The 11,647-nt window shown below is 35.7% G+C and overlaps 1 protein-coding gene across 6 annotated transcripts in view; it reads left to right on the top strand.

The window, feature by feature from the left end:
- Positions 1–1,691: 1,691 nt before the first annotated feature.
- LOC125242409 overlaps positions 1,692–11,647 on the top strand; it is a 90,455-nt gene continuing 80,499 nt past the window's right edge. For 2 of the 6 annotated variants that reach the window (XM_048151218.1, XM_048151217.1), the window contains exon 1: positions 10,396–10,741. In XM_048151218.1, coding sequence (XP_048007175.1) covers positions 10,585–10,741 — 157 coding nt within the window. In that variant the 5' untranslated portion in view covers positions 10,396–10,584. Of the gene's footprint in view, positions 1,789–8,317; positions 8,381–10,385; positions 10,742–11,647 lie in introns of those variants that run through there. The other 4 variants (XM_048151216.1, XM_048151212.1, XR_007178867.1 and 1 more) reach the window with 4 other exon arrangements.

The raw sequence follows: 11,647 nt of genomic DNA, 5'->3' as shown, positions 1-11,647 counted from the left end.
AGTATTGATAAGATTATGTCTCACCATACCGTATTTTCTTGAGAATATAGCGCAACTAATTACAATCATTACAATTGTAGTTTAAGATTTTATGGAATTTTAAATCAGTTTGAAAATATACGACATTTTTTACTAAATTCGCGCGGTTATACAATGTGCGAAATAGTGAATTAAGTAATGACCGCCGGGATCTGTCATTATTGTGGGCTTACCTATGGTCATCAGCGTTGCCAATAACCATAAGACATGAACATGTTCTCTTCGATTTTTTAAAGATATCGATAGTGTCCGTTTCATAACCCGTCCTTTTCATCGCGGATTCCTCCTAAGCTTTTGGTACCCTTTTCGTAAGATGAAAATAGTACATTACGAATTACGAATTTCCTTTTCGTGCGTGTATCGTACGACGTTTTTCAGTGCGAAAGGGAAATTCGTAACTCGTGTCGATTTAAAACACTCCCTTCGGTCGTGTTTTAATTTATCGCTACTCGTTTCGAACTTGTATCGTCATGTACTATTTCACTTCTTTTAAAAGTTCTTCCGCAAGCTTTAATGAATTGGTATAACAACCCTGCGTTTCTCGAGAAAAACCATATGGAAATTAGGTAATCACATGTCTTTGTCTTTAAAACTCAAGTTTCACTTGAAAGTAACATACGAAGCGCAGAACCGATTAGTTACGCTTTTCTTAAAAACTAATCTTGCTCGAATTAGGCAATGCAGTCAATGAACGACATTGTCCGGCGCTAGTGGTTACACGAATACCTAAGTGTACATTTACGCGGTGTGAGAACTCGGATGCGAGTTTCATTACATTGCGGTATTTGATTGCATACTGAATTGTAGGTAACCTCAACAGTGCGCAATGTAATTAAAATCAGATGTAAAATCGCGCGGCGTCTGAATGATCCCTAGGTGTGCACCTTTGCGATGATGTTCACGGTCGAAGCTAGCTCTAAAATAACACAGTAGAGACTCGTTCGGGCCGCGCGCTGCACCGCGGTAGCAACAAGCTACAAGTTAGTTACGCGATTAAATTATCATTATTAGTTCTAATTCTATCACTTTGACTGCATGTTTACTTATGCATAAACGAGCTAACCTTCAATGATAATGGTTGTCTGTTACTAGCTCTAGATAGCTTTATTGGGAACTAATAGCGATGATAGTGAATTACAATGTAATCTAAACTGATAATTATTGTTGGGTTGGCTTAATAATAAGTAAAAACATATGTTAATAAACCATGAAGACTATTCTATTCATATATGTTCTTATATATTTTCACATTCGTCAAGTGAAATCACTGTAAAAATTGTACAAAATGCAATCCGTACATTTCTGTATGATCTGTCTTTCTGTCAAGTTTAAAATTATATATCGGCACGTCAGTTCTCATATCGCACAGCACAAGCTAACTCGCTTCCTACATAATTATATATTGTGTAATATCGAAACAAAAATGCACAAGTAAGTATTCGGCAACGTTAATTAATGCTATCTGTTTGCGTTTCAGTGGAACAAGTTTGAATGACTTCGTTTCAGGCGTAGGACATGCAATTCAATCTAATATCTCTTTGAAACGCACTAAGGTTTAGTTTAGGTCAAACCTAAGAAGTTTGAAACTCTTGCTAAATACATATCCTTAACGAGTTAGTTCGCTTGAATCATTCGTTGCTACGGATCGGTGTTTTCGTGCGTTCCCAGAGGTTTTCAGTTTATTGGAAAAGTGAAGTGATATCTGTAGTTTTTAGTTTTGATGTTATCAGCCGTCTTCTATCTTATCAGGTAGGGTTAGTGATAACAGAAATATGATAACAATGTACCGACTAATTGTACACTAATGTACACACTTAACTGTGTATTGCTATTTAATTAACGATGTTTAAATATTTTATCTATAGCTTGCTGGCGTTATTCATATCATAGTAGATACGATACGATTTATATTTTATACCTATTGCATTAATAAAAATACAGCAACATTGTATCGTATCGTTGTTAGGTTCAAAGTTATATCTTATCCTGTCAGCGACTGCTTCAGCATGTCTGATGTGGCGTCTCTACTCTACTGCAAACTGCAACGTTGCAATACAGTAGTGAGAAACGGGTGATTTCAATCTTGATTACAATTAATATATAATTCCGCGTTAGGTATATATACTTAAGTGTTGTAAATACCTACTTACTTTTCAAAAAATAAAATCGACTAATAAGATAGTATGTAGAGCAGACTGTTTAATATTTTTTTATCCAAATTAGTTAAATAAATATACACATTTTCTTGATAACAATTTCTTATTAGGTACTATTATATTCTCTAGAATCTTGGTAGATACTAACGTATTTTCAAATCATCTCCTAATTAAATAATATTATTATCTCGATCATGCAATTGTTCTTACACACAAATGCTGAATGCATTTAAAATATCAACAACTTTAGTCGAAAACACACATTACGGCCTCGTCCAATAGCTTACCTACCTGGAACCGATCTACATCAAAATATGGAAGATCCTTAAGTGGCAGGTGGATGGCCTTGGAGCCATCTAGGTACATGAACCATACTCGCCTATACATACGTAATAATTAACTATAAGTACTGTGATATATCCTTCCACACAAAAACGTCCAGTCGAATTTGGTCCTTGATGAAATGACATGAGGTATATGTATGATTGGAGTCTACTGCCGACTAAATGGATACTGCATGATGTCTACGCATTTGTTAACGTCAATTAAGAACCGATTGTGACTAAGGCCAGGGGCGGCTCACTCTGCGATTCTATCGCCGCGCTACAAGTACATGCTGGCGGCCGCGAGTTCGCGGCCTAATCAGGGGTGGCGCGCGTTCTCACGGAACGCACGTTCGCACTTTCTATTGTTACTTTACGTCGCGAGTTTTTTTTAAGTTTTATATGCGATTTCCGCGTGAATGTCTAATGGTGCTTAGTTAAATAGACATCATGAATAAAATAGGACATCTTACACAGATCTACTATTGATTAAGTCCCACGGAAAAGTGTAATAAGGCTTGTGTTGTGATGTTGGGATTTAAACAAAAATATGTAAATACTAGATATAGAGGTATATAACTAGAAAGTACCCAAGACTGGAATATAATAGCATAACATTTCACCTGAGTATTGATTCGTTTTAATCCATAGGCAACCCTATCGTCCGACGCTGCGCACGTGCGGCTCGTTTCTTTGTTAGAATTTTGTAGGCATTTAAAAGGCGGCATTTCGTGAACATCAAAGCAGTGGGCCTTCTGTACTTGTACTATTATATATTCTGTGCTAAGGCCTGCCTACGTTTTAAAAATCATTTAAACTAAATACCTAATGGACTTGCTTACATTTAATTTTGGAATAATGTCAACGAATGTAATCTGATGTAGGTAATATATAGACATTAAAATATTGACATTAGCAAACATACGGACATAGCTGTGAATACATCAAATTGTGTAAAAAATATTTCCAATAATATTAATACATATTACGTACATATCACATGATTGCTAGCACATGATTGGCGCTACGTAGACGCTACGTTTAGTACATTTGTATGAAAAATCGGCTACGGAGCGGTGGTTCACTTTTATCATAGTACCTCTACCTAATGATTTTTTATAACATTTAATATTTTTGTGAATTATTTCGTTATATATCCCAGCAAATTCTTTTCGCGTCGAATTTTATTGTAATACATTCCAGACAGGGAAATAAAGCGCCTACACAAGTGTAAGAGCAAAGTTGAAAATCTAAGGCGACAGAGGATTAAGTTAGCAAACTGCACGGGAAGCATGGTCGCGCGATAGACGATAAAATATCAGGCCGTCCCTATCGCACTATTAGTAAGTGCGATAGGGACGGCCAGATGTTTTATCATTTATCGCGCGACCATGCTTCCCGTGCTGAAGTGGATAGGAAGTAGGCATTAGTACTCTTGAATATTATGATTTCCACATACATATTCAAACATAACATTAAAGAATAATTATTGGATTATATTGGGTTGGTAAGAAAGTAATGAGCGAATCATAACCAATATTGTAATTTTTATTTAATTTATTATTTTAATCATTTATCAAAAATATAACGGCCTTCGTTATCTACTACTTGTCTCCATCGTTCTGGCAAAGAATGAATAGCATCGGCGAAGAAGTTCTTAGGTTTAGATTCAAAAAACTCAGCTATGTACTGTCGTAGATGGGCTTGATCATCGAACTTTTTTTCATTCAAGGCATTGCTTAGCGATCTGAACAATGCGTAATCCGTAGGTGCCAAGTCTGGAGAGTACGGTGGATGAGGTATCACTTTCCAACCTAGCTCCAATAGCTTTAGCCGAGTCATTTTTGCAATGTATGGGCGAGCATTGTCGTGTAAGAAAAAAACTTTAGCATGCTGTGGACGATTCTGACAGATTTTTTGGTTTAAATTTTCAAGATGATTACAGTATACTGATGCGGTAACAGCCATTCCACTTGGTAGGAGTTCCCAGTGAATAATACCATGAATATCCCACCAAACGGACAGCATAACTTTTTTCGGGTGAGGCTCTGTTTTTGGTGCCTTTATTCCTTTTTCGTTTGGAGCTAGCCACTGACGTTTGCGTGTCTGATTTATATATAAGACCCATTTTTCATCTCTAGTGATAAGATGGTCCAACCAGTTGAATGTGCGGCAAAAAGACAGAAGTTGTATGCAGATATCGGCACGGCGGTTTAGTTGATCTCTATCATGTTCATGCGGTATCCAAACACTGTATTTGTAGTTTTTTCCCAACTCGTGTAAATGTGTTTCTATGGTGACATGAGAGCAGCCTAACTCGGTAGCAAGAATACGACTCGTTAGCCTCGGATCTCCTTCAATTAAGGTTTTTAATTTGGCTACATCAATCTTCACCGGTCGACCAGACTTAGGTTGATCTGATAATGAAAAGTCGCCACTACGTAACCGCTGGAACCATCGTTTCGCCGTGGCCTCAGACACAACTTCAGGAGCAACACGCTGACATATATTACGCACTGCTTCGGCGGCTGAATGGCCAGACTGAAATTCATATAGTAAGCAATGCCTTACATGCACTTTTAATTCGTCCATTTTCTTCCTTATATTATAGGTAATTCCACGGAGGTTGAAGTGAATGATAACACACACAGCTAAATGAAGATTAGTACTGATTGCAAAAAAAATAATGAATGAAATGAGTGAGTGAATGTAAAAAAAACGATTAATATATTTTTGAAAAACATTATTATTTATTGATATACTTATCATTAATGGTATTAAAAGCAGTAAAATATAATGAACAAATCCTTTTATAAACCACCGTCACTTGGCATATCTTTATCTGATTCGTTAGGATTGATTATAAGGTTTTAGTTTTCGATTAAATCATCTATCATAGGTTCTCTTTCCCTATATCTTTCTTCGTTTTCTTGGGTCTTTCTGAAAATACTGTGAAACGTTTCTTTATCAAGTGCTGCTATTTCTTCGTATAATTTTCTCATGACGCTATTAAATGTGAACTCAGTATTACTAGCTGGAAGTCGCGGTGGCACGAATAAAATTTTGCTAAGGACAAGCGATATTATTTTATTAAATTAAATTATCCGGTGAACTTTATAGCTCATATGAAATTTTACTTCTAAATAAGTATTCAGCTATCGATATATTTTATTTCGGAAGGATGTCCCTATGTTAATTGACGTTATTGCTACCGCGACTTCTATGTCTGCTAATAAGTAATGAAAAAATAGGTAAACACCATTTTAACAACTACGAGGATAAAATAAGGCAATTTATTACATATTATCTTTGATTTCTACGATTTATATTACAATCATAATCTGACAATTAATTAATCACATACGAGATATTTTATTTTCTGTTTTGTTTGAAAATTGTTCTATAGACGTAATTCTTAACAAAATAGTAAATATTGTAGAAACTTTTTGGTATTTCTTACAATTCACTGTTGAATCTGCAGTCAGTACATAAGAACACTAATTTCAAAATCTCGTTGTCATTACATGACAGTGTTATAGTGTGCGTGGCCTCAACTGAGTTGAAACTACCTATAGCTCGGCGACAGCTAGTGAATGACTGACGAGAAACTGTGCGACTCGCCCTTTATATACTTTCGACCATAGAAGATTCTAGAACTCTCTCAAAAATTTTATGTGGAATTCAATTGATCGCTCATTACTTTCTTACCAACCCAATAAAATTGAATATGTATGTCACTTGAAATACTCATGGAAAATGCAGAAGTAAAATAACACTAACAAATTATTATAATATATTTAGAGATTAACTAATTTCGTACATATATTACTACTAGTTTTTGCCCGCGGCTTCGCTCGCGTTAAATTCGAAAATTGCGGAATGCTCCATACAAATTTCCGACCCCCATTTTTAGAGAAGTGGGGGTTTAGAAAGAGACAAAAAGTAGTCTATGTCACTCTCGATCCCTTCAACTATCTCTACTTCGTCGCTCCGTTTTGCCGTGAAAAGACGGACAAACAAACAGACACACACCCTTTCCCATATGGAATAGTATGGATTAGTATTTTTCAAAGCGTAAATATTTAGTCTAGAATGACAGTAGTTGACGTACTATAATGTCTATATCTGAATACGGAAATTATATAAACTGGATTGTAAATTGTAACCTTTTGAACTTATGATCATCACGCTGGTTTGATAAGTACTACTATATTATATTACCTAAGCATAACCTGGCCGGCAATTATGGTCGCGCGATAAATGATAAAACATCTGGCCGTTCCTATCGCACTTACTAATAGTGCGATAGGGACGGCCTGATATTTTATCGTCTATCGCGCGACCATGCTACCCGTGCTGCTCTCAATGGTGTGACGTCACGATATCGACCCTTGCTTCGCTGTCAATGCACCTCTACTAGGCCGGCATTACGCCACATATAATATAGGCTACATCTCTAAGTTATATTCTACTTTTTACAGTTAAACAAATATAAAAATAAATAGGTACACAGTTGGTACGCAATGAAATGGGTCACGATACCTGCGTTTTCTTTTTTTTTTTTTGGCACTGGCAACACTCCAGCGACGTAACACCATACCATGCCTAGTGATTACCCCGTGCATGAAAATTAACGCGCATGCGTGGAAAACATGGCGCGCGACCCCACTGCAGGGTGGCAGTACTTACTGCAACAGGGCAGAATTCAGTAAGGGAAATAGTACAACCGGATGTACTTTTACTGCATTTTTTACTAGAACTACATAGAACTCAAGTAACCTTAAGAAAATGTATCAACATCTGACTGGATATTACCTACTTCGAAAACGTCTTGATATTGTATTTTTAATCATTGGAAAAATATGAACAATGTTTTAGTATTTGAAATCAAAAATGTCTTACCTTTAAATTTAATGGCATTAATTTTTAACCTATTTGGTACCAATCCATACTAATATTATAAATGGGAAAGTGTGTGTGTCTGTTTGTTTGTCCGTATTTCACGGCAAAACGGAGCGACGAACTGTCGGATTTTTTAAGTGGAAATAGTTGAAGGGATGGAGAGTGATATAGGCTACTTTTTGTCTCTTTCTAACGCGAGCGAAGCCGCAGGCAAAAGCTAGTGTATTATATATGTGCATATGTACTGGTAACAAATTTAGAGTATTCGGATATTTTGTATGCATATAACTTTTGTGTTTTTATGATTTCAATTTAGATCTATGTATAGTAATCATGCTATTGTTTAATACTTTTAAAAAATATATCAAAGTGATAGGTTGCTGACATTCGACGTGGAATTTATTTTTTTTTACAAAATGACTCCTACGTTATAAATTTATAAATAAAAAATAGTCCAATTACGCCCCTGGGTGATATTTGCATTCGGCTCCAGTCGGGGGGCTTCGTGCATTTCCGCGCGGCAGCCTTTCAACCCTCGCAGAGATGGCTCTATCGCAAAATGAAAAATCTTTACAATATTTCCCGTTTTAAACAAATTAATGTATAGTTTTTGAGTGAAGTGTGTTATGATTTAAACGTTGACTATGCAGGATTTGTTTTATTTAAATGATTGTTAAAGTTCCGTGTAGATATAGTGCCAATCTGTGATTGTGTTGTGCTCGTACTTTCAAGTCCGGAACGATAGATTTAGGTAAAGATTGTATATTCAACCCTGTTTATGACTAATCGTTTACATTTTGTTGAATATTACGGAAACTTTTGTTTTATTTATAGGAAATCGTTTTCTGTTAGTAGGTATTACATTAGTTACGTTATTAAGTGGTTAATGTTTTACAGGTATCGAACCATGAAAGGCATCGACGACGATGACTGAAAAAGGGGAAGTCAATAGGATGCTGGGTAAGTCACTTTATTTAATAGATATTCAACAAATACTCACTTCATTTAAGAATTTATACAACACACCAAAGAACTAGGTACCGTTATTTATTTTGCAACTGTTCAACTATTAACTCTTAACTGTGATGTTATTTTGTAACGCTTCTAAGGCTCTTTTAATAGTGCGTTTGCCGAAAGACTTAGTGTAGTAACTTATACAGGCCTGCACAGGGATCTAGGGCTCGTTGGAAATTGCATGGTAGGTATAGGTATCTATGGCACTTGGAAATTTTGAAGCCTCCTCAAATTTATCGGGCCCCTTGTCTATATCAAAACCTGGCCTAGAGGGAAATTCGGCTCTGATACGTAAAAGATACGTAAAATAAACTCAATAATCGGTAACTTCTGATTCTTCTGAGTAATAATAACAATCGGCATTTGGATTTAAATATGATAGGTTTAATAAGTACCTTTCAACAAATGAATAACCTAATATTTTATTGTAATTTCCTTATAAGTTTGCGTGATTAGCTTTAAAAACTTGAATGCAGGTACCAGCGCGGATGTCACGACTGTCACTGCATCTTAAATTAACATAATTGTGACATCCCTAGCACATGAAGCTAATTCCAAATTGGATTTTCGCATGACGGTTTAAATTACGAAGCGAATTTATCAGTTGCTCTATCTACGATTTATTTGCTCCTCTTTTTTTGTTTTTCGATGTTCGTTGGCACTCGTAACGATTTTGCAATAAGAAATTACGTTTGTCATTTGTTTCAATTGAAAACAAGAGACGATTGATTTTTATATGATTGTTGGATACTGTAGGTAAGGGTCTACTTAGGGATTCAGAGGAAGCAATATATGTAGCAAGTAATCGGGTCATTTCATGGGAATGCTTATGTAGCGTATACATATAATTGATACTTAAGATCTAGTCCCAGCTATCGGTATAATTAAAACAATTAATTCCTTACCACGAATTTGATATTGGCTACTGTATGCGTAACTCTCTCATGCGTCACTCATCGCGCTAGTACCGCTGTATTAGTACATATATATTTATGTATTAGTGTTAGCAATTGTTGTCAGTGTTTAATTTAACTCGTGTTAGATTGTACCTATGTGCGACTGATTTGTGCCTAGTTTACATTATAATCTGACCATTTCTGTACACTATTTCAATCGCTACCAATTTTAATAACACAAGATAAATGCTAGATTTCTTGATCGTGACCGGTTTGATAAATGAGTACATTTTCTATTTCATAACGAAAGGATAATATTTGAAACTCCAGACACGTGCGACTAGAAAGCACGCACAATACGTTGGCTCCTTGATTACTGGTAGATCTACCTACCTATAAACACTTGTAACATTGATATTGTAAGTGATTCTCTACCTTATTCTAAACAGTTTAAAGCTCATGAAATAACAGATGATAGGTTTCTCCATACGGACTTAACCCTTTGAAGGAGTCACTCAAGACTTCCTTAAGGGCCTTCATTAAGGTAGCTGCAATATCGATAGTGTTATAGGCGTAGTCGGTAGAGCTAAACAGTGAAGTGTTGTGTTTAAATTTATTACTTTTTTCTTGAAAAAAAAAAAAACGATTACGACTATATAAAAGTGGTATTTCTATGGGTCGGTCTAAATATTGGATAATAAAATACCGTGAAGTGAGATGACTTTTGAATGCAAGCGCTATAAGGATCTAAGTTATTTCAAATTCAGCTCTACCTATATTAGGCAATGGCGATTTATCAACTCGGCTAGAACGACTTTTTACTCAGTCTCGTATGATACTGGTGTGTTTATTTTTATCCTTATAAAGAAATCACGTCAAGGCTCGAAGTGTTTACTTCTATGATATGTGTCTCTTACGAGATGCATCGATTCAGTACCGCGCTCGTCTCTCGGACGACTTGTGTCGTGAGTGGTACAGATAACCTATAGATAAGAGGTCTTTTAAAACTCTCAACTAGTATAGGTATAGGTACTCCCATAATCTTAGTGTTCAACCAACTGTTACTTAACAGTACAGTTCATTGTGTTTGCCATCAACGAAGGTTATGTGGAACTCGGAAGTATCTGGCAAAAAATATACAAACGCAGTGCTAGTAAATACTAAATCGAAAGTTAAGAGACCTGTCTGCAAACTGAAAATAAAGAAGAGAAAAAGAAGACTTTACTCAAGTCGGTGTAGTGTTGAACAGTGAATATGATTGGATTAGTGTTGTGTATTTTAGGGAAACTATGTGAACTGGCAAGAACTACAAATTTAGGCGTCGTTAAGGAAACTTTAAACGTTAATTATGTGGAAAAATCTAAAAGGAAAGGAAACAGGCAACGTAAAAGACGACGTAGACGACGAAAAGGTAGGCAAAACTCAAACTTTTTTTAGTTAACATTCTGCTTTTTGTTCATATTTAGGCATTTGTAATTGAAATCGAGACGAAGTCTTATCAGTTGCTAGTTAGCTCGATAGCAGGATTAAGTAGAACTTGGAGGCCATTAAATTTCCTTTCATGCAACGCAGTGTCTCTTCCGACTATCAATATTTACTACTATCAACTTACCAAGGTTACCATGATGTAAGAAACTCAAGTTTCAAGTTCGCAGTAAATTCTAATTGAAACAGTGGTGGGTGACAGTAGCGACATCTGGTTGCGAGACATACAATTAAGTAGTTAGCTACGTACCGAAGCGACTGTAGTCTATATTGGTCTGCAGTTGTGGAAAACGTACGTGAGGTGAAGTTTTCTTATAGATCACGTTAGATGGCGTTGACGTACCTACCTAATACTTATACTTATCATTGATCATTTACTGTGTGGTAGCAAATATAATATCACTTAACACATGTTATTTTTTCAGCCTTAAACAAATCAATAAAGTTACATTTGAGTATTAGGTAGGTACCTACTAAATAAGTTAATGACCTGTATTTGGTAGTAATAGTAATAGGTACTAGATAAAAAAATGCAGTCCTGAAACTTTTCTTCTTCTTTTCTGAACTTGTAGAAATGTAGGTAACTGTAAAACGGTTTCTCAAATATAGAGAAAGATTTCAATCGAATGTTAGATAATCCATTAAATAAAAACATACCAATTGAAGCCGTTTCCACATTCAATAATAAATAGGTTTGTGGAATCGTCGCTGAGAACGTAGTAAAGTAAGTCTGTCGCAATTGTCATAACTCATAAATACCGTTAGTCGGCACAATCAAAAATAACGATACTAAATTTGGGACATCGGTCGTTCTATTACATTGAAGAGTTAT

The sequence above is a fragment of the Leguminivora glycinivorella genome, chromosome 2 (assembly GCF_023078275.1).
Source record: "Leguminivora glycinivorella isolate SPB_JAAS2020 chromosome 2, LegGlyc_1.1, whole genome shotgun sequence".
Taxonomy (NCBI): domain Eukaryota; kingdom Metazoa; phylum Arthropoda; class Insecta; order Lepidoptera; family Tortricidae; genus Leguminivora; species Leguminivora glycinivorella.
The sequence above is the reverse complement of the archived record's forward strand: the minus strand, read 5'-3'. Positions and strand labels throughout refer to the sequence as shown.